Source organism: Corvus brachyrhynchos, unplaced genomic scaffold, assembly GCF_000691975.1.
Source record: "Corvus brachyrhynchos isolate BGI_N302 unplaced genomic scaffold, ASM69197v1 scaffold202, whole genome shotgun sequence".
Lineage (NCBI taxonomy): Eukaryota > Metazoa > Chordata > Aves > Passeriformes > Corvidae > Corvus > Corvus brachyrhynchos.
Genome location: NW_008238132.1, coordinates 3,654,689 through 3,680,905, shown reverse-complemented (window position 1 = coordinate 3,680,905; position 26,217 = coordinate 3,654,689). Strand labels below are relative to the sequence as shown.

The window sequence follows — 26,217 nt, the reverse complement described above, 5'->3', positions numbered from 1 at the left end:
CATGGTCAGTGCTCATTAGAGGGTGCCTAATAATAAAGAGCCAAATGCAGAGACAACTTTCTTCTGATCTTCTATCTTTCTTCTGAGTTATTTGTTGCTTCCAGTTCCAATGTCCCTCTCCCCTCTCCAGCCCTGGCTCCTCAGAGATGGCCAGGATTGTGAGAGATTCCCTGTGAAACATGGTAGGAAGAGCCACGCATGGTCATAGCAAACCTAGAAGGATCACAATTTCTTCTAGAAAAAAACATACTTCCTATGATGGAAGGTGATTGAGAGGAATTTGTACCTTCCTTGAATGGAAGGCCATGTACAAAACAGCCTGATACACCTACCTGTGGACTGCTCATCAAATACTTGATTATCATTGCTGTCTTTCCTTTGTCTATCCATCTGTAATTGCTAGACAACCAACCTACATTTGCCAGGTGAGGTTCATGCTAAGCTGTTGACTTGAATCTGTTCATAGAAGCAATGTTGAATATACATCTTTCAGCACAACTTGTTACAGACTAGCTGGCACATCAGAAGCAAAAAGAAAATCAGCCTTGTAGTCTCAGTACCGCAATAACTATTTTTAGATGTCTGGCATCCTGAGTTAACCCATAGCTTTGCACTGGATATAGGGGTGCCCCTATATACAACAGAGATGTCTAGCCTTCTGATTTTTTATGAATTCATTGCCTACTAAAACAGAAAGTCTTCAGTGAAGGTGTAAGCTTCCAAAGAGAAGGCTGACACCTATTGATATCAATACAGGGCTGTTTGTTTTTCATTGCCTGTCCCCTGGAGAATCACCTTATGGGTCCTTCGGTGCTCACAAATGACTCAGCCGAGCGCTGTGGTCCTGCGAAGTGCAGGAACAGCAAGGGACCCGCTGACATTTCTGTACCACTTTGGGGCTGGATACTCTGCAGGGCCTGAGCTAATCACCAGTGCACGGCTCAGAACCTGAAGTAGCTCTCCAATCCCTGAGCAAATGAATCATCTCTCTTAAAAATTTATCCATGGCAAGTCTAGCAGCTTCATCGCAGTGGCTCGAATTTCCCTGGACAGCTATTTAGACATGCAGGAAATGCATTACTAATAGAAGTAAAAGTTCCTCCAATTTCAGGAACTCTCAGAGCTCATTTTAAATACAATGAAATGCATGAATTAGCTACAATTTGATTAAACATCTCCAGTGATGGTTAACAGACTCCTTTGGTGCTTGATGCCTTTTGTGGATTCCTGGATATCTCTTGCACTACTGTATACAGAGCCTTGCCTCAAGCAGGTACAGTTTGTTTTCATTTACAGATAGGCTTTATGACAGTTTATTACCTATGGAATAAACCCTTGTCTCAAACTAGGAGGTCTCTGTGCTAGGCACTGTACAGGGAACAGCAAGACAGCTCCTGCTCTGGCCTCGCTTCCTCCCTTCTGTGTTGCTTTAAATGTGACTATTTATCATATGAAATCAATCCTAGAAATACCATCTATTTCCTTCCGCCATCTTACTGCATACCTAAAATACATCTAGGAACCTCTCAAAACCTGTGCCTCCTCTTGAGTGTTAGCAGCACATTCTCAAATACTTTGTCTAGACTTGAAATATGTTTAAGCAGCAAAGCCCAAGTGGGGAACAGACAACATATTTAGTTCATGATAAATTAACTGAAGGCTAATCTTCAAGGCCAACACATTCTGCCTCTCTTCAACAGCCTGAAGGCAGGAACAGGGTTGAGTGACACTTTTGCACAGGACATGGGATTTCCCAAAAAAGCCAATCTGATCATCTGTGGGCTCAGACATCTTTTCCCAGTATGTTTCCTGATGGTATGAAACAAGTCCAACCAACTGTGCTCTCGAGAGCCCCATATCAATGTCTACAGACAGCTGGGTTATACAAACACAAGTCTAATTCAGACGTTTAAGCACATACAAAACAATGACCTCTCTCCAATACCTGAAAGGAAGAAAAAATAAAAGCATTTTCCTATGCTCTTACCACAAAACAACACCTGACAAGACATTTGTTACCATGAAAATATTCCGGATGCAGGGCTTCCCTCTAGTGGAAAATTCACGAACTTTTCATTAGGAGCTGTAGTTAAGCCATAGAAAAACAAATGCCAAAAGCACATCTAATGTTGCTGTTGAAACACAAAGTGGCAAGTGCATTCCCACATGACAACACGATTATGCTTGAACTTCTGTGTCACACTTAACGCTTGACCTCTTCCTAGATGCTACAGCTGAAGAGATGTGAGGAACTGCCCCTTTCACCTTAATTGAAAATTCAGGACTAAACGTTTGCTATTCATACATGTTATCAGGTCAGGATTTTCCATTAGGGCCTGGGTTTTGGAACAAGCTTATTTCCTATGATGAGAAGTTTGTCAGATTTGGGGTACGCCTGCGGCAACAAGAGAAGGAAAGAGGGCGTACTTGTGTGAGATGGCAGGACCCTATGTGAGATTAGATGCTGGGTCAACAAGTTCTCTTGACATTTATGCTGTTAACACAAATACTTGGTTTGTGCAGGGATCAGGAATAGAGATTTTAGAAAAGCCACAACCAGCCAGCTCAAAATAAAAGGTTTTTAAAGATCCAGAAAACAAGACAGGTAAGTAAATAAATGTACTGTAATTAATAGCAATCAAAATCAATGCATCTATAGCTTCACATCCAGACTATGAAGGAAATTTGAAGGTGCTGCTAAGACTGGTAAAGAGCAAATGAAGCCTAATTAACCTATATAGTGAGAGACCACAGAATACTTCACACAATCATAGGGTTGCTACATGAAGGCAAAGGCTGCAGAACATCTGCTGGGGGTGGGCAGCAAACCCAAGATGAAGTCAGAGTTGTGACCAAGCCCTGTTGTTACACACAGCCCAGTGGTGTTAGTCCTACATTCATCATTATGTATTTAGGAAGCACTGCTGCTACTACCCTCATGGTTTCACAGACCCTGAGGAAGGGCATAGCCACAGCAGACCCAGACTGAAATGCCAAGCCCAAGAGGCAGCTTCTTGCACCAGAGGTGCAGCACTTTTGACACCCCGCTAGTCAGCATGGATAAATCCTAAGCCATGATAGCTGACAGTGCTGGCACAGCATCCCAAACTGCAGCAACGCCTGCACTGCAGCAGAAGAGGAGCTGCCCTGCTTCAGACCACTGCTGCCACCCTTCCCCTGCCTGTCTAATGAACTCATTAACCACCGGAAACCAAAGCAGTCAAAACAAGTATCTCTATCATCCCTTCTCTCTGAACGATCTAATGCTACCAGGCTTGCTGGGATAAATGAGGTCCTGCATTCTGCCTGCAGCCTTGTGCTGCATTTGCGTATTTTCCTTCTGCCTGGACACCCAAAGGCAGCAGCAGGCTGTTAGGGTACACTGCACGCCCTGCCCATCTGCTACAAAGATGAATTTTGGAGATCAGATTGCCAAGCATTTGTTACCCCAAGAAGTTCACATCTGCAATGACAGCCCTTAAAGACCATCTGGCTCCAACACCCCTGCCATGGGCAGGGACACTTACACTCTAGACCAGGGTGCTCAGAGCTCCATCCAACCCGGCCTTGAACACTGCCAGCTGGGGCACCCACAGCTTCTCTGGGCAACCTGTACAAGTGCCTCACCACCCTCATAGTAAAGAATTGCTTCCTGTTACCTGATCTAGACCTACTTGACTGCAGTCTGAAGCCATTACTTTTTATAGATACACATCTCAATCTGCTAAATAGTCATTATTTTTTTCTTAACTACTTACAGAGTTAATGTTGGAACAGTGATGTTCCAACTCAATAGAAAAAGAACCCGAATGAGAATGATGGACTGAAGTCTGATACCCATAAATATGCAAAAATTCCAAACCAAAGGCAAGTGTGTACAAAATAATTTATTACAGCATAACATATGTTGCCAATATTTTACAGTGAATTTTCCATTCAACAATTTTTTAATCTAAACAGATGACACACAAAGGAGAATTTTAATTAGAACAGTTTATTTGTCTTAATAAAATCCCCTCTTCATGAACTGGTATTTGCCTTTGAGGGGCTAGTTAATATTACTGAAATTATTTACATTGCAGTGAAATAAAAACAAACCAAGATTGAATAATTCCATTACAGTTTCCAGAAAACAGATTTTCTGTACAAGCCACAGTATAATTATGTTTTGATAGCAGTTCTTATAGAATGTAAAGCTGTCATGTGATATGTAGCCATTTTGTCTAGCAATGCTATGCTTTAAATAGGTATATTAGATTTAAACTTCCATTTTGATGTGTTGTATATCGAATAGTTAATGCACCAGAATACAAAGTAAGAAAAAGGTTATGATTCATAGTCAGCCTCTTTGTGCTCCCTTAAACAGCTTTAAAATGTAAAACATACTTCTCACACACTGTTTTGCCTTGCAGCACCTACAGCAATAGTATTTAGGCAGGAGAAGTTCTGGAGTATTGGCCGTAAGTAGACAACTAAGACTTTTAATGGAGTGAGGTTTTTATGATGTAGAGAAAAACTGTATTCCCCATTACTGTACCTTCTGCATTTGCACAAAACTGGAGCAGCTTTTATCAACCTAAGTGTCAACAGGTGAACAGATGGGGAGAAACCAGAAGAGGTAGGGGGAGACGGAACAAAGGACAAACAACCGTATTCAAATTCATTGTGTCTTCTTAGGGAATTGCTTCAGGATACTAAAACTTTAGAATGTTAAACTGACCATAAAAAAAGGAAATAATAGCTATGGAACACAAGGTAAATGATATAGTTTTCAAAAAGCCTTAGATATTTGTTGGTTTTTTTTTTTTTTTACACAAACCTAATCTTCATATCTGTCAACACTGGTTCCATATAAGACACACACCTGACAAAAACATGCAACTCCCCCAATGCTTTCATTGTTGCTGTGCTTCAAAAGAAACCAAACTGACCAAAGATTAAAAAAGAAATCCAACCAAAACAACCCAGAAAAAAACCCTAAAGAACAGTAAAGACAGAGAGGGCAATTCAAGCAGCACTTCAGTCTTAATCTGCTAAAAACTCTCAAATGATAATTTATTAACGAGATATGTTCACATATATCTGCATATGTAACAACACTTAAGTGAAAGCAGTCTTTAATATCTGTATTCTTGTGAGGGAGGGCTGATGAATTATTAAAAGACTTAAACCTGTACAAGTATAAACATGAAAAATGCTGATTAAAGATGTTTACATAAATACTGGCAGTTTTCATTGGGAGGAAAAAAACCCTAATAGCATACTCCATTTAACTATCCAAATATTTTGTTTTAGATACCTGTTAAAGATATTAAAATACAACCTGGAAAAGTAACCCTGATCTGTATCCAACCAGCATGTAATGAGTCAGAGTTTCATACACGTGTGCATGTAGGTATACACACATACAGGGGCTTGCACACACTACTTCAGATTTCATTGGACAGCAAATCATGGTTAATGGCTGTGTGATTCACAGATGCAATGCTGCTGTTGTCGTCGTTTGTGGCAGGCATGAAGGCAGATGTAAAAGGGAACAGTTTATGACATGCTGCTTGATATTCTTCACACTGAGCATGGCAGCTTCCAAAACTGCCATCAAGCAATGCCTCAAAAACCTTTGTTAATGTCTAAAGAAACAAAAGTAACAGTTAATAGAAGTAATTTACAATTGTTTTATTACTAAAGGTACATACTGTTAAACAATACTAGTCTGAACAAACAGGTTTCTCTGTTGGTATTCACGTGTCTTTTACTTACAGGAAAAATTTGGAAGTTTGTTCTTTCAAATATTAATTTATCATGATAATTAAGCATGCACATTATGCTGCATTAAATTACATACTATTTAAGATCCCACACATTTGGGGGCTTTATATACTGCATCTTTTACCTTCACATTTTTGTCTCTCATGTTTTTATCCAATCTAGTTGCAACAGCAATTGCTTTTTCTTGTCTTGATTTGTCCAGGAAATACATCATCTTTGCACCTTATCACAAGACAAAACCCACAATGTTTAGTTTTCCTAAATGCCATACTGCATATACGGACACACAGAACCTGAAAACTTACACATAAATGTGAACTAGACTTCTTACAAGTTTTAATAAACCATATCTTCCTCCTTTATTTGTAACTGAAAACTAATAAAACTAAAGCCATTTTGAAATTTATTAGAAGCATAAGGATTGCATAATACAGGAGACCTGTTCCTCCAAAAGTGACATGCCTTAGTTGACTGACAGGTCTTCAGTCAAGAAAAATATCAGAGTACATTGATGAGAAACCCTTCAAATCAGCACACTAAATGAAATCCATCCAACAAATGTAGAAGTGAGTAATTCTCAGAGACACACTGAATTCTCTTCAGAAGTACTGGAGGTAAGTGAACACCAGTTAACTGTGGAACACAGCCCAGTAAAGTTCAGGCCAGTCCATATGGCAGAATGCACGGCCATGGCTGCTCACCCAGAGCTAAGGACACAGCTTGGCTACAAGGAAAGTGCAGTGCAAGTTTGGTGCTTCACCTGGACCAGCCTACACTGGTGGAAAGGAAAACACTGCATTATGTAACTATACAGCTTCTCAGACCACAAACCATTTACCAAAACCCGTCTGGGCATCTCCGCAACATTCTGCTCCTTCTACCATAGCTGCCTTAATTTAAAATCTCATCTTAATGAATGTGTTGGCATTTCACTTTCCTCTGCTACTTCCTTTTGCCCAAATACAAAGTCCAGACCCACCCCACTATGTAACCTACTGCAAAAACCAAAAAGCTTAGTCATTTTGCTGGAAAAGTTAAAACCCCACATTCTGGATGTTTTGTCTTTTGTTTTTGCTCAACTAATTTCCCCAATTATTAGTTTTCCCAATGAAATGAAGTTTTCTAGTTCTTACTGCTTTTTGTAGGCTTCAGAAAATAAATTGCTAGATTCAATGTAGAGCCATTATTGCCCAAAACACTTCTACTAGCCTAGTCACTTTTGCTTAAAGTTAGGGAGGCTACGGTAGAGAAATTGGAAAGAGGTTAGAAGTCTGCTTATAGTTTTTTTATTAGTAATTTTAAGCTGAGAAAACACTCATTTGTACTCTCAGACTTAGGTTTTCAGACCTTGGATTTGCAAACTTAATTAAAAGACAACTGTTCAAGAAACTTAAAAGTTGTACAGTAGGAAGTCAATCGCCTCAAACCTGTTCCAGCATAAACAGAAGACTGACACACAGCTGAAGTCCTAAAGCTACCAAGAACCTACCCAGGGACTGTACTGTATTCCATAACACTGTAGGACCAGAAAATAAGACTGTAAAGCAGCCAGTGAGATGCTCAACAATTTGAAGAGTGGAAGAACACATCTCTAAGAATTGGGAGCAACTGGCTGCTGAGATACCTGTACTTGGCTTCTCAAATCTTGAGCCTGCTTGCAGAAAAGGGGTGCAAGTAATTCTCTCAAAATGCTGTCTTGAAACACAGACCTCATAGGACGCAACAGAAGTTTGTGATATTCTACCTAACCTTCTTTTAGGAGAGATGAACAATCCTCTGAAGTTAACTTTTTCCAGTTATTCTGGACAGACCCTGGGTAACTTTCAAAGACCAGGTGAGGTTAGCACTAAGTACTTAAAGTGCCTGATAAAACTACACTTACTTTTGTTTCTTAACTGCTGGAAATGGATTTTGTTTTTTCAACCAGCTTATCAAGTCACACCAATTTTTATTCCAAAACTTTCTGTACTTATTTAATTCCAACTTCCTTTGACTTAGCTCCAGCACCTACTTGTGGCTCTTCTATATAAATAGTGTCTGAGTGTCATATTTCAATATTTTCACTGCTGACCATGAAGCAGAAAAGCAAAGGCTACATAACAAGTTCATCACGGGACTTCTATTGATGCTGTTGCTACATGACAAAGTTGTGAGTAGGAACAGAGACATTCTGGCTGAAAAAAAAACCAGGGAAAAGCACTTGCTAATAGATATGGGATTTTGTTTTATATTTTGTAACACTTTAAAAAGTAGAAGCTGTAGTAGGAAGGATGACAGTGCCTCAGTACTTGAATATCTATGGTGATTTGGCTGCACTTTTTGACAGTAAAGAGCAAGTTCCTTATGCATCTAATAAAAAAGAGAAGTACATTTAAAAAAAATGGAAAAATCAGACAAACGCCCCTCACACCCCAGCATAAACATGCAATTTTCTGGCTCATTGGAATTTATGTATGAATTCACAGAATGGTTTGGATTGGAAGGAACCCTAAAGATCATCTAGTTCCACATGCCCTGCCATTGGCAGGGACACCTTACACTGGACCAGGTTGCCCAAAGTCCCATCCAACCCGGCCTTGCAGAGTGCAGATAAAGATTCTGGATTTACATCACTTATATCATCTCCTTTTCAAGAGCATAAAAAAGTTAAACAAACCTGACAGCTGGTGCTGGATGGAGGTAGCATTGTGTTTGAGAAATTCCTCATTAAAACTCTCCAAGTTTTTATTAATAAAGATTTTCTGCATTTCTTGAGTTAGGACCTTGCTCACAATTTCTGGGAGGTTACTATGGTCAGATACTAGAAGAGGGAAGAAGAGGAGAAGCAAAAAAAAAAAAAAAAGACCCACATTTAAACAACTCTAGAAAACACTGAAAACCACAGACATCACTGCTGAAAGTGCCAGTTTTAAAATGAGTGCACAGAAACACAAATCTCAGATCAAAATGTGTCAACACAAACATTGCTGATGCATTTACAGATGAAACATTCATAAAGGGTGCTCTGTCATGTAAACTTGCTATTACTTGCTAAACCACACACATTGTTTCAGTCAGAATCTCTCTCCTGTATTTGCCACTTATTTTTTTTAAAGCTTAAGGTTGTCCAGGATCCTTAGAACATTCACTTTTCTGTGAAATCTAGCCAAAATGAGTTGTTGGGTCCACCTGGTGGATTAATGGAGGAAGGAATATAATACATACACAGTACACCGGGTAGCACAACACAGTTTTCTTTGGTATTGCCATGGAAAAAACCAAACCATTTGTTTTCATTTTTTGTATCAGTTTGTGTTTCAAGAGTATAAATCTCAAAAATATGTAACTATGTCCTCGTAGAATGTAACTTCTTGTATCTTTATAATTACATACTTCCTACACACATACCAGCTTTAGAGAATTTAATCAAGCACTCGTGTAGCCATGGGTTATTACTGTTAATAGCAAAAGCTCTTTTGACAGACTGTAACATCAACAGAAACTTTCCTGTGGGAAGGAGAAAAAACAAATATTAGGAAACCAAGACTGAGAATACAGAACTTTTTCTCTTCATTATCAATTACTGTTTTCTTTAGTAAATCTAGTACAAATATTAGAAACATCAGTTTTCAGAAATAGAAAGTTTATTTTCCCATTCAAATTGCATAATAAAACAGAAGTTCTTGCTGCTCATACTCTGGCAACACTGCACAGATGTTACCATCTATTTGACTTTGGTTTCCTCTAGATAATTAAAGATCACACCACAAATACCTTTCCACAGTATTTAGAGTATATACTACAACATAGTCTGCTCTTACGTTTTTTTTTTAAGGGTGACTAAACAAAAACACTATTTACCCTATTATTACTGGATATGATGCAAACCTCAGCTTCAGTCAGATAAGTATTTATACCAGATAGTTTTCCACTACACTTGGATAACACAGGCTGCACTGAAGGATGAAAATTTTGTAGAGCAAAAATAAAATTAAGCAGTACTTTACCTTTTCTAAAGTATATTTCAAATGCTAATAAATGTGTTTCTATATCATCTCCAATAAGATTCTTAAGTGGTATAAGGAACTTAATGGCTTCTTCTAATGGATTTTCTACCTGTTTTAATAAAAGAACAGTGAAATTTACTGCTTAAAATAAATGTCAAATACAATGATAGTTTCTGTTATTCACAGCATTTAAATAATCAGAGGTCAAAGGTGAACTGAAGCTAGCTTTCTGAATTAAACTGCACTACAACATTTTTATTTAAACAGCAAGATTTTTAAAAGTGTTTACTCATCATTTCATGTTGACAATGACAGCATCATTGCTAACTCTGGCACTGCTTGTGTACTCAGTACTGCAATTTGGCATTTAGGAAACAATTAAATACAACCACCTTAGACAACAAGCTTGAAGTTACTATGATAAAGGAGGTAGTTCTTTGTGCATAGAGAAATACTGGCTCATCTCTTCAAACTTTGTAAACTGCAGTAATTTCTGTTATTTTTTCCTCTATTTACTCTATAAAACCAGATTTCTTCAGGCAAAACACATTTTTTTGTTCAGTATCTATTTTAATGACATATAGCCTATGGTTTGGAAAAAATCCTGAAATTTAAGGAAAGTAACAATATTAATGTAAAACTTGGATTTATTGAGGAAAAATACTTCTCTTTAGTGTAAAAAGAGGTACACTACAAAAAGGTACCTCTGCATGCAAAAATGATTTTATAAAAGCACCTAGATTCTTTTAGGAGAATCTGATAGCAAACCCATATTATAGGCTTTTTATGATAATCACATGAGTTTAACATGAAAGACCATGCTAACCCTTTCCAGTTTTTCAGGAACCAGCTCTTCCCTGGGTCCACTAGTTTCCTCCTCCTCTTCATCTCTCTTTTTCTTTTGATTTTTTTGCTGTCGTTCTCTTTCTGCATGCTTTCTTTCTTCTTCAAGTTTTGCTTTCTTCTGTGCTCTTCTTTGCTTACTAAGCATTTTCTTCAATTCTTTGGCTGAGAGATTTTCTACAGGTTAAAGTAACAGACAACATATTAAAAAAGTCTTTAATTAAAAATCTTGTTTCTCTCTAACAACTCAGACACATCATTATGCTTGTCCCCATCTCAAAATGGCCAACTTTTACAGCGATTTCCATAACTGCCAACACTACACAGGCCAACATTGCTGCTGGATTACTATTTACAGCCTAACACAACATTTGATCTTGCATATTTTCTCTTACATGGCTATTACAGAAACCTCAATGATTTCAAAGGTTAGCTACATGAAGTTGTTACATCTGTCACAGGTTTTACCTTAGAAAATGAACAATGGTAATAATAAGACTAAGCTCTCATATTGACTGTAGCTCAGCTTGCTTCTAATGCCATCTAGAAACATCCAGATGGATTTACACTCCATCTGAAAACATGCTGAACTTGCTATTTTTCATTAAAATGTCTGACTAATATACAGCCATGACAATTGCATTGGTTTCATACAAATGCCATGGGATAGCTAAACAGAAATTATCATTTAGCCAGAATAATCCTGCAGCTTCCAGTCTGTTTACTGTGGTGTTTCACTAAGAATAGGACTTTTGCTAAAAGCAGCAAGGCACAGAAAAATAGGCTCCCAAGGGACTAACACATCTTTTTTGTGGCTATGGCACCATGACCTCTGATGGTCATGATCCCCCATTGTGACACAGGGAAGCAAGTGTTCTTTTTACCCCAGCCACACAGTGCTGCCTTCTCCCACAGATAAGCCTACTGAATCCCAATGAACAGCAGGCAAATGAACTAACATGACTTCTTAGATGCCACCCACCTTTGTATCTATGATACATTGCTATCCTCTGTGACAGATCCTCTGTCACACACTGATCTTACATTATATACAGAAACAAATTAAGGTTGGAGAGAAAAAAGATACAAGTTCAGCTGTTCAAATATGCCTCTTTTTATATGTACTTCAGTATGTGTAGGCAGGTATAGAAAAACTTATTATCCACCTCTGAATAAAGGTAAGATTGTATTTGCAATATTAAGTGGCATTTTTGATTTAGCTTCCCTTTTCCCCCATGTCAAGTATTTTTCCCTTTGCAAAAAGCCAGACAATAATTTCACTGCTTTAGTCAACAGCCACTGCAATGCTGATAGTAGCTGTAAATCCACTAAAGGAGAAGCAACTATTTATCTTAAAATAAAAAAGTATCTTAAATAATCTGCTATTGAATCCTCAGATTTCCAAACCACACCCCACTAGCATCCAAAGAAAGTCTGTTTTCCATTTAATGCTAGTTTTAAATAATTTTCTAAATGTATTAATATTGCTAATACATTTATCCATGTATTCTTTGGTCCTCAAGTTATGTGAAAAGTGATAAAACTTAAGGCAGTAATAACTAGTATTACCATGTAATAAAGTAAATACACTAGACCAAAATTAAATTCTTACAATTCAGACTGCTTTTTCACAAAACTTATCCATTGCTTCATAATTCATTAGTTAGTAATATTTATCTAATGGCTGACCTGAATCTAGTTTTAATGTTCTGAAATGCCACTCCTCCTCAAGTACTCCAACTACACCTAGATTCATTCACGTTCTAGTTCTACAAAGTAAAGGGGTGTGAACAGAGAGAACTGTAGTGTGTTATCTATGATCTCTCTTCAGTTCTTGTGACAGAAAAGAGGAAAAACTTGTGTTCTATTTACTCTATAACATATAACTTACTTAGCTTAAGCTTTTACATGTGTCATAGACATATGAGCCTTCATTAAAGTGTAGATACCTGAATTCACTTCTTGCTCTTTGCTTTCATTGGTAAGAGGATTATCATGGAGCTTCAAGTAGATTTTGATTGCTGATCGGGCAGCCTTGAAGTAGAAGGCATGTTTCCTGAGCACATCTTCTAATCTCAGAAGGTCTACATAGGCACGAAGAGTCATCTTTCTCATGCAGTATGTGTGGAAGTCAAACTGATCATCTGTTATCTCAAAAAAATGCTTAAAAAAAAAAGAACACAATATACTCATCCTTTATTTAGTCTATTCTTTTATTAGACAGAGGTGAATAAAGTTACAACTGATACTATTTACAGGCAATATTTAACAGGTATAGAAATATATTTTAAATACTGACTCTTAAGAGAAACTATTGGTAGGGAAAAATCTCAGTTAAAGCCTATAATGTGATTATTCAATTAGTGACTTAGGCACTCTAAAAGCCAACTGATTGTGACTGTTCTGATTAGAAACACAATTGTCAAAAGTCAGCATAAAGTTAATGTATTAATAGCTCATAGTTAGGAGACATTGTATTTTATACTAAAACCTTTTCACTTCAGTAATAATCTTTCCATAATAGCTGGAGAAGACATCTCCTGTTACAATAAACGATCAAATATTAGCCTGTTTTTAAAAGCCATTATACCAGAAGTTTTATATGCCTAGCAAACAAAACTGCGCTGATTACATCAACAAATACTTTCATTTGTGTATGAGAAATAGTGGGGAAGCAATGGGTGGTGTTTGCACCTACTTACCCTTTCTACTTCATGACATTTTTTCAAGGCATCACCATACTTCCCTAGCCGTTGATAAGCTGCGGCGCATTCCGTCTGGAACCACATACACTGCATCTCATTAAGGTTCTCCATAGCAGAAGTTCCTTCCTGAAATAAGTGTCATTATTGCTATTGTAATTTACCAGCTGCATCTTTCAACTATGCCTGGTTCCAGGCCATTAGGAGCAAACAATCAATCCTTCAACTTACTTGGAATACAACAGGAAATGACAAACACCCAGTGACTGAGAAAAATACTTGTGGTATTCTATGTGCCCCCAGATAGAAAGAAATAGATTGAAATTATTAAAAAAAATCCAATTATCTGAAGATTAATGTCTCAACAGGCTTTCAAGATTAACTCATGCTTGCACACACAGTCTCACTTCTACAATCTGGGGGCAGAAAACAACACTATTTTTAAAAATTCTTTAAGTTCGGCAAACAATTTCAGCTGGTTTTCCCCATCATGTAAGTGGCATCCACCAGTCTAAAACTCCACCAATATAGTCACTGCTTTATCATGCACTATGAATAATTACACGTTCCTTGGAACTTTTTTGTTTAAATAAGTGAAGTTAGATTTATACTTGATATTTTCAAAAGAAAAAAAATCCTAGGATTGAGACTTAGTAGTTTTAATGCTCTAGACTGAGAATAAGTGAACTGGAAAAACATTCCACATAACATTAATATTAGTCATCAGGTATTCAAAACAGTCTTTATAGCAGAAAAATGACCCAGTTACACTCACAACATTTAATTACTGAGGATGAGATTTATCCTGTCTTTCCAGATATCTATGATAAAGTTCTTTCTTGCATTAACACTTCTGATAAGCAAACATGATGAGTTTTAGTAATCCAGTTTTCAGTCATTACTAGAAATATCTAGAAAGCTTGAATCCAATTTCAAGAGTTATCACACCTAAAATTAAAAAGAATAAAGGAGCCTAATTTGTTTATATGCTCCAGGATATCCCACAAAGTCATCTTCATGTTCAGTTACATAAATCGTATGAAAATCTGGTATTTAAGAATCCAAATTTTGTTCCATGTCAAAAATATATAATTTAAAGTGCTTATCCCATCTTTCAAGGATAGACTTTGCTTTAACAAAATTTTTGTGTGTAATACTAGCTTAAAGAAATTAAATGTTCAAGTCTAAATTAATTTATGTTAATGCTAAATCATAATGAATATAGTATACATTCCTGTGCAGTTAGATCAGATAGTACTAAAGGGAAACAACAAGGTAGTCATCAGATTAATTTCAAAAGTGGTATTTTGAAGTATGGCAATAAAAAATACTCCTTTGAACTACCATTTTTTCCAGTATTTACTGGGTCTGCACAGCTGGAATACTGCATCTGTCTCTGGGGCCCCCAGCACAAGAGGGATATGGGCTTGTTACAGCAGATTCAGAGAAAGGCCATGAAAACTCAAAAGGCTAGAACACCTGTCCTGTGACAAAAGGCTGAGAGAGTTGGGGTTCATCCTGGAGAAGAGCAGGCAGGCTCCAGGGAGACCTTACAGCAGCACGCCAGTATATAAAGGAAGTTCGTAAGACAGGCAAGAAGAGACTTTTCACCAGTCAGTAGCAACAGCAGAAGGAGCAAAAGTTTTAAGCTAAAAGAGGGTAGCTTTACACTGGATATAAGGAAAAAAATCTTTACTGCGAGGATGTGGCAATATGCTGGATCATACATACCCAGGAAAGTTGTGGACGCCCTGTCCCTGTAAGTGTTCAAGACTGGGTTGGATGCAGCTTTGAGCAACCTGAGTTAGACAAAGATGTCCACACCCATGGCAGTGGCATTGGACTACTCCATCTTTAAAACGCCCTCGCCACTACAAACCATTCTATGTAGTTCCTTACCACCAGGCGTAAGAGCATTATAATAAAAATGGATATTAATAAAAGACATTTGACCAAAAATTATGAGTGAAAAACCACCAGAGGCAAGCAGAACACCTCTTAACTAAAGTAATATACTTGCCCTTGTGAATTTAGAGCACATCTCCTCTGCATCCTTCACCATATTTGCTCGCAGCATGTATTTAGCACATTTAGAATTGATAAATCTGTCTGCAGTATCCAAAGACTGTGCTTCATCCATCCATTTGGCAGCTTCCTTGATGTTACCTACATGCTGTTAGGAAGAAATTAAATAGTTAACTTTCAGTAGAAGCCCACTATTGACCATCTCCTGAAATCTGTATTTGTTGCTGGTATTTCTCCATCAGAACTAAAAGCTAGTGTTATTCTAACTCCTCCCACTCCCAGATTTTTTTCACCATTACAATTCACTGTAAGTTGTAACTGGCTTTGCAAAACCCAAAGAAAAGGGTTTTCATTTTCTTCCTGACAAAACAGTGCCCAAAAAGAAACCCACATGAAAACTGATGCCCATAACCACTGCAAACTGAAATATTACCCACACATTCACACCAGTTTGATGGGTTGATTTTTTTTATACACGAGGTACTCCACATGTCCAAATTCCCCTTTTACCTTGTAAATTTTTGCTTTTAAATAGAATAGTTCTATTAATGTTGGAGTGCTTGCAATTGCAGCATTAATGTAATCCAAGGCCAAAGAACACTGGCCAAGTTTGTCAAAGTGCTGTGCCAGGAAATACCGAACCCAAAGCAGTGTTGTTGGGGGCTCTTTCTCTCCATTTTCTGCAACAAAATGGGAAAGGTTACAATAACCAGTAAAGCTGAAGACTGCATTTGAAAAATGAACACAAAAACAAAGCTTGACAAACTCAGCAAATATTTCCTGTAATGAATCCATTTACTAGAAAATATAGTAACTATTTTTTTTGCAAAAAGTATCAGCACTTTAACAGTTCTTGATAACTTCCACGAACAGTATTAGCAGTTACAGGGTAATTAACGTAAGACCACAGAAACTTACCACATGTACTAAAAAGGTCACAAGTTTTCAAAGAGGCTTCATAACCAGTAACAAGTTCCTGGATTGTAGAAACCTACATGTAAAAAACAGTATGTGCTTAAGTTTTGCTTTACTATCATTTTAACAGAAACTAATACACTGAAAAGAATACTCGAGCAAACTAGAGAAACTATACAAAAATAACTACTTGATTTGGAAAAAAATTGGACATATCTTCACATAATTTACTTCCCCTTTCACAGATATTTTTGATCACCCGTTTTAACTAGTGATGTGGCAGAGAAACGGGTTAATCTCAGGCAGCTTACAGTAGAAGGTGTTCAAGTACACATGATTAATATCTTCAGTAAAAATTCCAAAATATAACTTAATTTATGCTATTTATTTTTAAGCATTGAAACTGAGCCAATTACAAAAAGGTGCTTTGAAAAAGAGAATGCAAGAACGTCCCATAACGATGGAGAAACAGCAGAAACTTCTGTGGTTTTTTGGCAGGTTGCTCTGTACTATTAATGATTTCTGTTTTGTTTGAAAGGCATTGCTGCCTAGAATGAAGGTTCCATCTTTTGACAAAAATCTGTATATTGACTTCCTGAAGGCTAGTACTTTCTGAAACCAGACACTGTCAACAACATTGGTTTTCATTCCTAGGTTTAAGACTCAAAATTCAGTCATACAGTTTTTAACTCACACTACACAAGTCTGACATTTACAGTAAGGACAAACGTTAGGATCTGTGCATTTCATGACAACTATTCCAGGTCCATGGCTCACAAATGCCACCTAGTATTTCTAAACCTTTTATGCAATGCTCAACCGTCATTTGAAACATGCCTGCCATATCCAGCAAGTAACCAACTAGCCACTTTACTTAACAAGAACAACATTACAGTAAGAAATATGATCTATGTATATACACCCAAAACACAGAAGGGACTTAAACATGAGACCTGACTGTAAGCATAGCACAGAAATGGCTACATTCATCATTAGGTGAAATCTCTAGATGGCAAAAACTGAAAACTTCAATGGTTAAAAGTAAGATGATCCTAATTTAAAAAGCTGGTTGCAAGAGTAAAATAGAATTGTAGGGAGACAGCAAAATTTTTAAAAAGCACAAATTGACAGTGCATGCATCCATTTCAAGATATACTTTGGGAGAGAAGGGAGAAGGGAATAAACCTTGGTCTAGAAGATCAAAGTATACAATTTGAAGGACACCACTTTATTTAACCTAATTCAGCACAACCAGCAAAAATGGCAAACACTATTTCAAAGAGAGCAGAGAAAGCGACGCGCCCAAGTCACACACAGCCACTGTAAATATCTCAAAAGTGTAATAAAATTTATAAACATACACATTCTGGAAAGCCCTGAGCAAATCTCATAAGAAATGAGTTTTGGTAGCAAAATCTCATAAAATACAATAAAATGTTACTGGACTTCAAATAACTACAAAGTGATAAAGGAATGTGAAGAAGTCACAAGTAAATGGACGAAGGCAAACAAGTTGTTCTCTGGCCTGCCTCAGACATCTGTTCACTGAAAGCAATCAACACCCTCAGAAAATATTTGAAGAGTCTCCTCTCTAAAAAAAGTTTAAAAGCAGAAGCATCTGCTTCAGGTAGCATGGTCGCAGTGTGTATATGCAACTGTGTAGGTGTTATTTCCTTGCTGATTTTCACTGCAATTTCCAAGTATCCCGAAGTTATCCTCATCTGGCTGCTAGTAACCTCATTATCAGTGAATTGTGTGTAAAGGGAGAAAGTCTGCTTCATTTCTTGAACAAGCACAGCCCACCACCAAACTCTACATATAAATGTTTCTATTACTGCACACTCAGGAGCATGGCTTCATATCTGGACAAAGACCATGCTACAACCAAAAAGAATGGCATCACCACCCCTGAGCCACACATGCCTGGTCCCTGCTTTGGCTAAGTGCTAGTGACAGTATCCAGGGTTATGAGTGATTTCCTCCCAGTTCCCCCGCGGTGCACCAATGCCCAATTACTCATCTCATCAGCAGTGGGCACTGGCAGTGGACACACCTGGGACATCCTCATATGAGGGTCTTCCATCAGCTGACATGAACAGTGAAATCAAATACTCTGAATCTTGAGGAGATGGAGAATACCAAGATATAAAAGATGCCAAGTTCTTCCACATTCAGAAGTCTGCAGTGGTTTTGGCTTTTGCAGTTCAAGAAAATAATTGTCATTCTGGAAGCTACTATGAACATTACACTTGGAAACAAGTACTTAGTGAAAGCAACAGCTGAGAAAATGCAAACGAGACATTATTACAGACATACTTAATGAAAAATCACAGTATCTTTTCCCCTTACTTTTCATGCTTATGCTTCAGTCTCTTGCTAGTAATTCAGGAAAATAATCCCAGATTTGTCTGCTGCTTTAGGGAGCAAATTATCTGGAAATATAAACCATAATTTCTGTGTCCACATTAACTGCAAATTTAGTTGCAAAATCTGTCTCTTGGATTTGCTATTATCTGTATTCTAGAGTCATCACTGCCATCTTAAAGGCAGTAATATTTTACTATTTCTAAAAGCTACAGCATTCTTCATAATTTTATAATTTCCAAAAATTGCGCTGAGGTATCTGGAAATACCATGATATTGACCACAAGCTAATTTCAAACAGAATTATTCTACGAAAACAGTGTGTTTGTTCTCTTGCCATTGAGTTGAAAAAACTTGAAGGTATCACAAAAGAGTCACTGAAGTCATCAACAAATCTCTAATTTCATTACAAAAAGACTGAATTAATTCCTGGGGTCACCAGTTTCAGAAGCCTCTTAATCAGAATTCAAACCTCAAACCTTTTCACAGGTCACTACCTACACCTTTTATTTCATTACAGAAGAACAATGAGCTGAGCAGCAAGAATCCAAGAAGGAGGAAATGGGCTTTAGCCTTCCTCATTTACACAAGCAAGTGAAGTGCTCATTTCTCCTCCTATACCCTAAAGATTAAAATTGTACATGCTCATAAACCACTATATATTCTTGTCAAGTGCAGTAATTCTGAAAGTTAAAAAGCATCTTTCACACTTGGTACTACTTGAAGCAAAGACTCCACAAAGGCTGCACTGCTCTTCCATTCCTGTGCAGTTTATTTCCATTGGAAACGACATTTTTAAAGTAAACTTTGAATAAATGCCTTAAAATGAATAGTTGAGAAATACAGACTGGAATAAATATAAGGCACACACACCTTAATTTCTTTTTAAATTGTAAGTAGCAAGAATGCAATTCACTCCAATTCTGAATTACTTTTTTCTCTGTGAGCACGAGTTTGTAATTGTCTGATTACACCGAGATATATTTTGTGTCCTCTTTTGTAATGGACAGGCTAAGGGAAAGTGCCTATTTTCCAGGTAAACAATGATGACTAGAATTCTTCTATCATCTTCTGCAGCTATCATAGTGGCACCTACAGGCTCATCATGAAATGGAAATCTGTGCTACATGCTATGCCATACACCACTGACCCCTGCTACAGAAATTTTTCCTAAGACAAAGAGAAAAAGAGGCCTATCAAAGGTAAGAACAGTAGGCAAGAACTACAGTACCCGAAATTTTAGTTTGATTTTTTTCTATATTCCATGTAGTAGTAAGTTGAATGAAATGACAAAAGAATAAAAGTCAGAACAGCGATACAAAAAGATTAAGAAATATCCATAACAAAGGCACGGTGAAATACATAATGGAAGGTGAACTCAACAGCCTACTACCACAAAGCAAGGATGCAAATTTTTCAAGTAAAAGGCTTAAATTCTCTGGTGCATTTATGGAAGCTAAATTACTACATTGATTCCACATCCTATTACTACATCAGTTGGGTAAAATATTTCATAATAGGCTTCTGTTTCAATGACAACCTTCCAAACACCAATACAGTATTTCCTTCAATGAAACAACTGCAAGGAACTGAATTACTGTAATGTACTATAAAGTGGTTAGACTGTGTCTATTCTTTCTTTTAAAAAAAAGACTTCAGCCTGTTAATTTATCCGTTACGAATGCTACATTTAAGTATTTTTGTTTCAGTTGCTCCTAACAGAATTCAGTAAGAAGTTACCAGCACTTCCAGTGCAAACACAAGTCAAAAGCCACCGTATACAGGCAGTTTGGGAAGCAATCTGTGTTGACATTTGGCACAGGTTTGATTTCCTGAGGACATGTTTAATATTATCTGCTCTGTTCTCAATGCCAAATGACCAAATGGGAAACTTTACATACTGGTACTGAGACGTTGAGTTCGTGACACCACTTTTCCAGCACAGCAGAAGCAGCATCCACTAGACTTGTCACCCTTATGTCTATTCGAGAAATTGACAAATAGTTGTACTTTTCAGAATATCCAAACTCTCTATATCTAGATATATCATCTAGATAACTCCATATTGACAGATTGAGATATCCAGAAACCATCTGCAAATGGCTTTGCTACACAGTACCCAAAGGAAACTGCTACTGTGCAACTTCAAAATAGGCAGGCATCATCAAGAAAAGACTGGATACCTAAAGACCAAATGACAAACTGCCTTTTAACAGCAGTTGAATCTTGTCCTTGTGCCAGAAAACCACATTGACATTAATAACAGAAAGTCCTTGTGACCAAATTAGGAATATCTTTCACAACACAAAGAAACATCTAGTACATGCCCTGAACCAATACTCTAAATGCCTCATGGGAAATGGAGAAGCAACAATAAAAACAGTCCACAAGAGTACTATGTCAATACTTGAAGTCTTTGCTACAACAATATTTTATCTAAGAGAGTGATAAGAAGGTGCATAAAGCAGTATCAAATATCACATCATGCAGAAGTGGTATAAATATGCCCTGAAAAACATTTATGAGCTTAGTACCAAATAAATTAAGACTGCAAAAATATAATGCAGTTGCTGGCTCAGAGTTCTGGAGAAGGCCTTTGATGACAACATTTTGAACAGGATTTGCAGCTGGTCTGTGGCATGCACTTAACACCAAACCAAGCCTTTCTTGAGCTGTCTCCAGTATCAGTCCATTTCTGAGACAGTGGTAAATCATCCACACACACAAAGCCAGCCAACACAACAGAGCTGAAAGCTGAACCTACAAAACAATGAAGATTTCCACTATAATAAGATGGTTCCTTGTTTCACTTTTGATTCTATGCTCTCCACACCATTCTAAACCTTCCCCAGAAACAGTGCAGCACTAAAAAACACTCTGACACAATGATAGCACAAACAAGAATGTCTCCTGTTGCTCACAGAGACACTTTCATAGCCTTCCTGAAAAGGGTTACTTGATGGCTTGTGATGGATGAGCCAGACATACAGCCTGGCAAGGAACTTGTACTCCCTTCTTGAGAAGGGTCTCTAAAGACACCATGATGGAGGATCCCAGGTTCAGACCCAGTTCAGCTCTGCCCATGTGGTAAATTTGCAATCTGAAGTTCCCATCCCTACAAATGCTGATGCTTAGATCTGAACTTTCAGGCCTGCAAAAATACTTAAGAATGGTAGCAGAGGCACACTTCTGATAATCTCTTGTATCTAGCATGGCCCCATCACATGATTAATGGCATTTCAGTCCAGGGCATTTTGACCATACCTTTCTGGATGGAAAAGGGAAGGAAGTTTCAAATAAAGAAGCTGCCAATAGACTCAAAAACAGCTCATAAATTCAATTAACTACACGAAGAGAAAAGGGCAGGAGGAAAGGGCAGCTACACTTTAGAAAAAGTCTTCTACTACAGCCTAATAAAGACAAGAAGCATCTTTGTCTATAGCCAAGAGGTGACTGGCATGAATTGAGACCTGCTTTTTATCCAGACAAAGAAAAAAACATGCCAAGCACACAAGCCAGCTGGCACACCTGCCCTGCACAAAAGGTTTTGAGTTCAGGCTCTTCCAATGTAATCCACATAGGAAGGTGTTTATGGGCAGCCACCTAGAAAATTGCATTTCCTGTTACTTACTATAATTTTATGTAAATTAATATCGAAGATCACAGCATCTATAAGCTCAGACAGTTCAGAGAAGAACCAAAAAATTCTGCAGCAAGGCTCAGACTGGTAGATTTGTTTTTACAGCAACATTTCTCCATTATTTAAAAAATGTCCCATCTACCTGCTTTGAAACATAAGATATTAACATTCAGATTTATCAGTGTAAAATAGAAAAGGCATAGGGTATGCAAATGACTGAATATTTCCATTTTTAATCATGGCAGCTGTACACTAACTTAGTTGCAACTGCTTCCTTTGTTCTCACTTGAAAAGTTTCTGCTCCACAACTTTTTATACAGCAGACACAGATTTCCCTCACCCAATGAGGTATGAACAAGCCCACAGAGAATATTCAAATAAATTACTCCAATTGTGAAAGCCCAGTCAGCCTCATACAGACAACTTCCATCGTTTACATGTTAGTAGATGGCTAACATCTGAATGCAGTAAAAAAATCACAAATAAAAAATATTGTACAACCCTCACACCATGAAAATAAAACCAGGAAAACAGGAAAGACAGCCTTTTACTTGACACAAGTCACCTTAAATTTCTTATCTTTGACATATATAGATGTCAAGGATTTCCAAGTATCCCGAAGTTATCCTCATCTGGCTGCTAGTAACCTCATTATCAGTGAATTGTGTGTAAAGGGAGAAAGTCTGCTTCATTTCTTGAACAAGCACAGCCCACCACCAAACTCTACATATAAATGTTTCTATTACTGCACACTCAGGAGCATGGCTTCATATCTGGACAAAGACCATGCTACAACCAAAAAGAATGGCATCACCACCCCTGAGCCACACATGCCTGGTCCCTGCTTTGGCTAAGTGCTAGTGACAGTATCCAGGGTTATGAGTGATTTCCTCCCAGTTCCCCCGCGGTGCACCAATGCCCAATTACTCATCTCATCAGCAGTGGGCACTGGCAGTGGACACACCTGGGACATCCTCATATGAGGGTCTTCCATCAGCTGACATGAACAGTGAAATCAAATACTCTGAATCTTGAGGAGATGGAGAATACCAAGATATAAAAGATGCCAAGTTCTTCCACATTCAGAAGTCTGCAGTGGTTTTGGCTTTTGCAGTTCAAGAAAATAATTGTCATTCTGGAAGCTACTATGAACATTACACTTGGAAACAAGTACTTAGTGAAAGCAACAGCTGAGAAAATGCAAACGAGACATTATTACAGACATACTTAATGAAAAATCACAGTATCTTTTCCCCTTACTTTTCATGCTTATGCTTCAGTCTCTTGCTAGTAATTCAGGAAAATAATCCCAGATTTGTCTGCTGCTTTAGGGAGCAAATTATCTGGAAATATAAACCATAATTTCTGTGTCCACATTAACTGCAAATTTAGTTGCAAAATCTGTCTCTTGGATTTGCTATTATCTGTATTCTAGAGTCATCACTGCCATCTTAAAGGCAGTAATATTTTACTATTTCTAAAAGCTACAGCATTCTTCATAATTTTATAATTTCCAAAAATTGCGCTGAGGTATCTGGAAATACCATGATATTGACCACAAGCTAATTTCAAACAGAATTATTCTACGAAAACAGTGTGTTTGTTCTCTTGCCATTGAGTTGAAAAAACTTGAAGGTATCACAAAAGAGTCACTGAAGTCATCAACAAATCTCTAATTTCATTACAAAAAGACTGAATTAATTCCTGGGGTCACCAGTTTCAGAAGCCTCTTAATCAGAATTCAAACCTCAAACCTTTTCACAGGTCACTACCTACACCTTTTATTTCATTACAGAAGAACAATGAGCTGAGCAGCAAGAATCCAAGAAGGAGGAAATGGGCTTTAGCCTTCCTCATTTACACAAGCAAGTGAAGTGCTCATTTCTCCTCCTATACCCTAAAGATTAAAATTGTACATGCTCATAAACCACTATATATTCTTGTCAAGTGCAGTAATTCTGAAAGTTAAAAAGCATCTTTCACACTTGGTACTACTTGAAGCAAAGACTCCACAAAGGCTGCACTGCTCTTCCATTCCTGTGCAGTTTATTTCCATTGGAAACGACATTTTTAAAGTAAACTTTGAATAAATGCCTTAAAATGAATAGTTGAGAAATACAGACTGGAATAAATATAAGGCACACACACCTTAATTTCTTTTTAAATTGTAAGTAGCAAGAATGCAATTCACTCCAATTCTGAATTACTTTTTTCTCTGTGAGCACGAGTTTGTAATTATCTGATTACACCGAGATATATTTTGTGTCCTCTTTTGTAATGGACAGGCTAAGGGAAAGTGCCTATTTTCCAGGTAAACAATGATGACTAGAATTCTTCTATCATCTTCTGCAGCTATCATAGTGGCACCTACAGGCTCATCATGAAATGGAAATCTGTGCTACATGCTATGCCATACACCACTGACCCCTGCTACAGAAATTTTTCCTAAGACAAAGAGAAAAAGAGGCCTATCAAAGGTAAGAACAGTAGGCAAGAACTACAGTACCCGAAATTTTAGTTTGATTTTTTTCTATATTCCATGTAGTAGTAAGTTGAATGAAATGACAAAAGAATAAAAGTCAGAACAGCGATACAAAAAGATTAAGAAATATCCATAACAAAGGCACGGTGAAATACATAATGGAAGGTGAACTCAACAGCCTACTACCACAAAGCAAGGATGCAAATTTTTCAAGTAAAAGGCTTAAATTCTCTGGTGCATTTATGGAAGCTAAATTACTACATTGATTCCACATCCTATTACTACATCAGTTGGGTAAAATATTTCATAATAGGCTTCTGTTTCAATGACAACCTTCCAAACACCAATACAGTATTTCCTTCAATGAAACAACTGCAAGGAACTGAATTACTGTAATGTACTATAAAGTGGTTAGACTGTGTCTATATTCTCTTTTAAAAAAAAGACTTCAGCCTGTTAATTTATCCGTTACGAATGCTACATTTAAGTATTTTTGTTTCAGTTGCTCCTAACAGAATTCAGTAAGAAGTTACCAGCACTTCCAGTGCAAACACAAGTCAAAAGCCACCGTATACAGGCAGTTTGGGAAGCAATCTGTGTTGACATTTGGCACAGGTTTGATTTCCTGAGGACATGTTTAATATTATCTGCTCTGTTCTCAATGCCAAATGACCAAATGGGAAACTTTACATACTGGTACTGAGACGTTGAGTTCGTGACACCACTTTTCCAGCACAGCAGAAGCAGCATCCACTAGACTTGTCACCCTTATGTCTATTCGAGAAATTGACAAATAGTTGTACTTTTCAGAATATCCAAACTCTCTATATCTAGATATATCATCTAGATAACTCCATATTGACAGATTGAGATATCCAGAAACCATCTGCAAATGGCTTTGCTACACAGTACCCAAAGGAAACTGCTACTGTGCAACTTCAAAATAGGCAGGCATCATCAAGAAAAGACTGGATACCTAAAGACCAAATGACAAACTGCCTTTTAACAGCAGTTGAATCTTGTCCTTGTGCCAGAAAACCACATTGACATTAATAACAGAAAGTCCTTGTGACCAAATTAGGAATATCTTTCACAACACAAAGAAACATCTAGTACATGCCCTGAACCAATACTCTAAATGCCTCATGGGAAATGGAGAAGCAACAATAAAAACAGTCCACAAGAGTACTATGTCAATACTTGAAGTCTTTGCTACAACAATATTTTATCTAAGAGAGTGATAAGAAGGTGCATAAAGCAGTATCAAATATCACATCATGCAGAAGTGGTATAAATATGCCCTGAAAAATATTTATGAGCTTAGTACCAAATAAATTAAGACTGCAAAAATATAATGCAGTTGCTGGCTCAGAGTTCTGGAGAAGGCCTTTGATGACAACATTTTGAACAGGATTTGCAGCTGGTCTGTGGCATGCACTTAACACCAAACCAAGCCTTTCTTGAGCTGTCTCCAGTATCAGTCCATTTCTG

General features: G+C 37.5%; 1 protein-coding gene across 2 annotated transcripts in view; it reads right to left on the bottom strand.

Moving 5' to 3' along the window:
• Positions 1-3,869: 3,869 nt before the first annotated feature.
• The window catches only part of NAA16 (N(alpha)-acetyltransferase 16, NatA auxiliary subunit), a 64,448-nt gene continuing 42,100 nt past the window's right edge, over positions 3,870-26,217 (bottom strand). Inside the window, exons 10-20 of one of the 2 annotated variants that reach the window (XM_008633140.2) lie at positions 16,244-16,316; positions 15,836-16,005; positions 15,321-15,473; positions 13,301-13,429; positions 12,548-12,761; positions 10,582-10,775; positions 9,756-9,864; positions 9,157-9,255; positions 8,426-8,569; positions 5,894-5,991; positions 3,870-5,630 (exon numbers count right to left, since the gene is read on the bottom strand). In XM_008633140.2, the coding sequence (XP_008631362.1) occupies positions 5,430-5,630; positions 5,894-5,991; positions 8,426-8,569; positions 9,157-9,255; positions 9,756-9,864; positions 10,582-10,775; positions 12,548-12,761; positions 13,301-13,429; positions 15,321-15,473; positions 15,836-16,005; positions 16,244-16,316 (1,584 nt within the window). In that variant the 3' untranslated portion in view covers positions 3,870-5,429. The remainder of the gene's footprint in view (positions 5,631-5,893; positions 5,992-8,425; positions 8,570-9,156; positions 9,256-9,755; positions 9,865-10,581; positions 10,776-12,547; positions 12,762-13,300; positions 13,430-15,320; positions 15,474-15,835; positions 16,006-16,243; positions 16,317-26,217) is intronic. The other variant, XM_017733569.1, reaches the window with a different exon arrangement.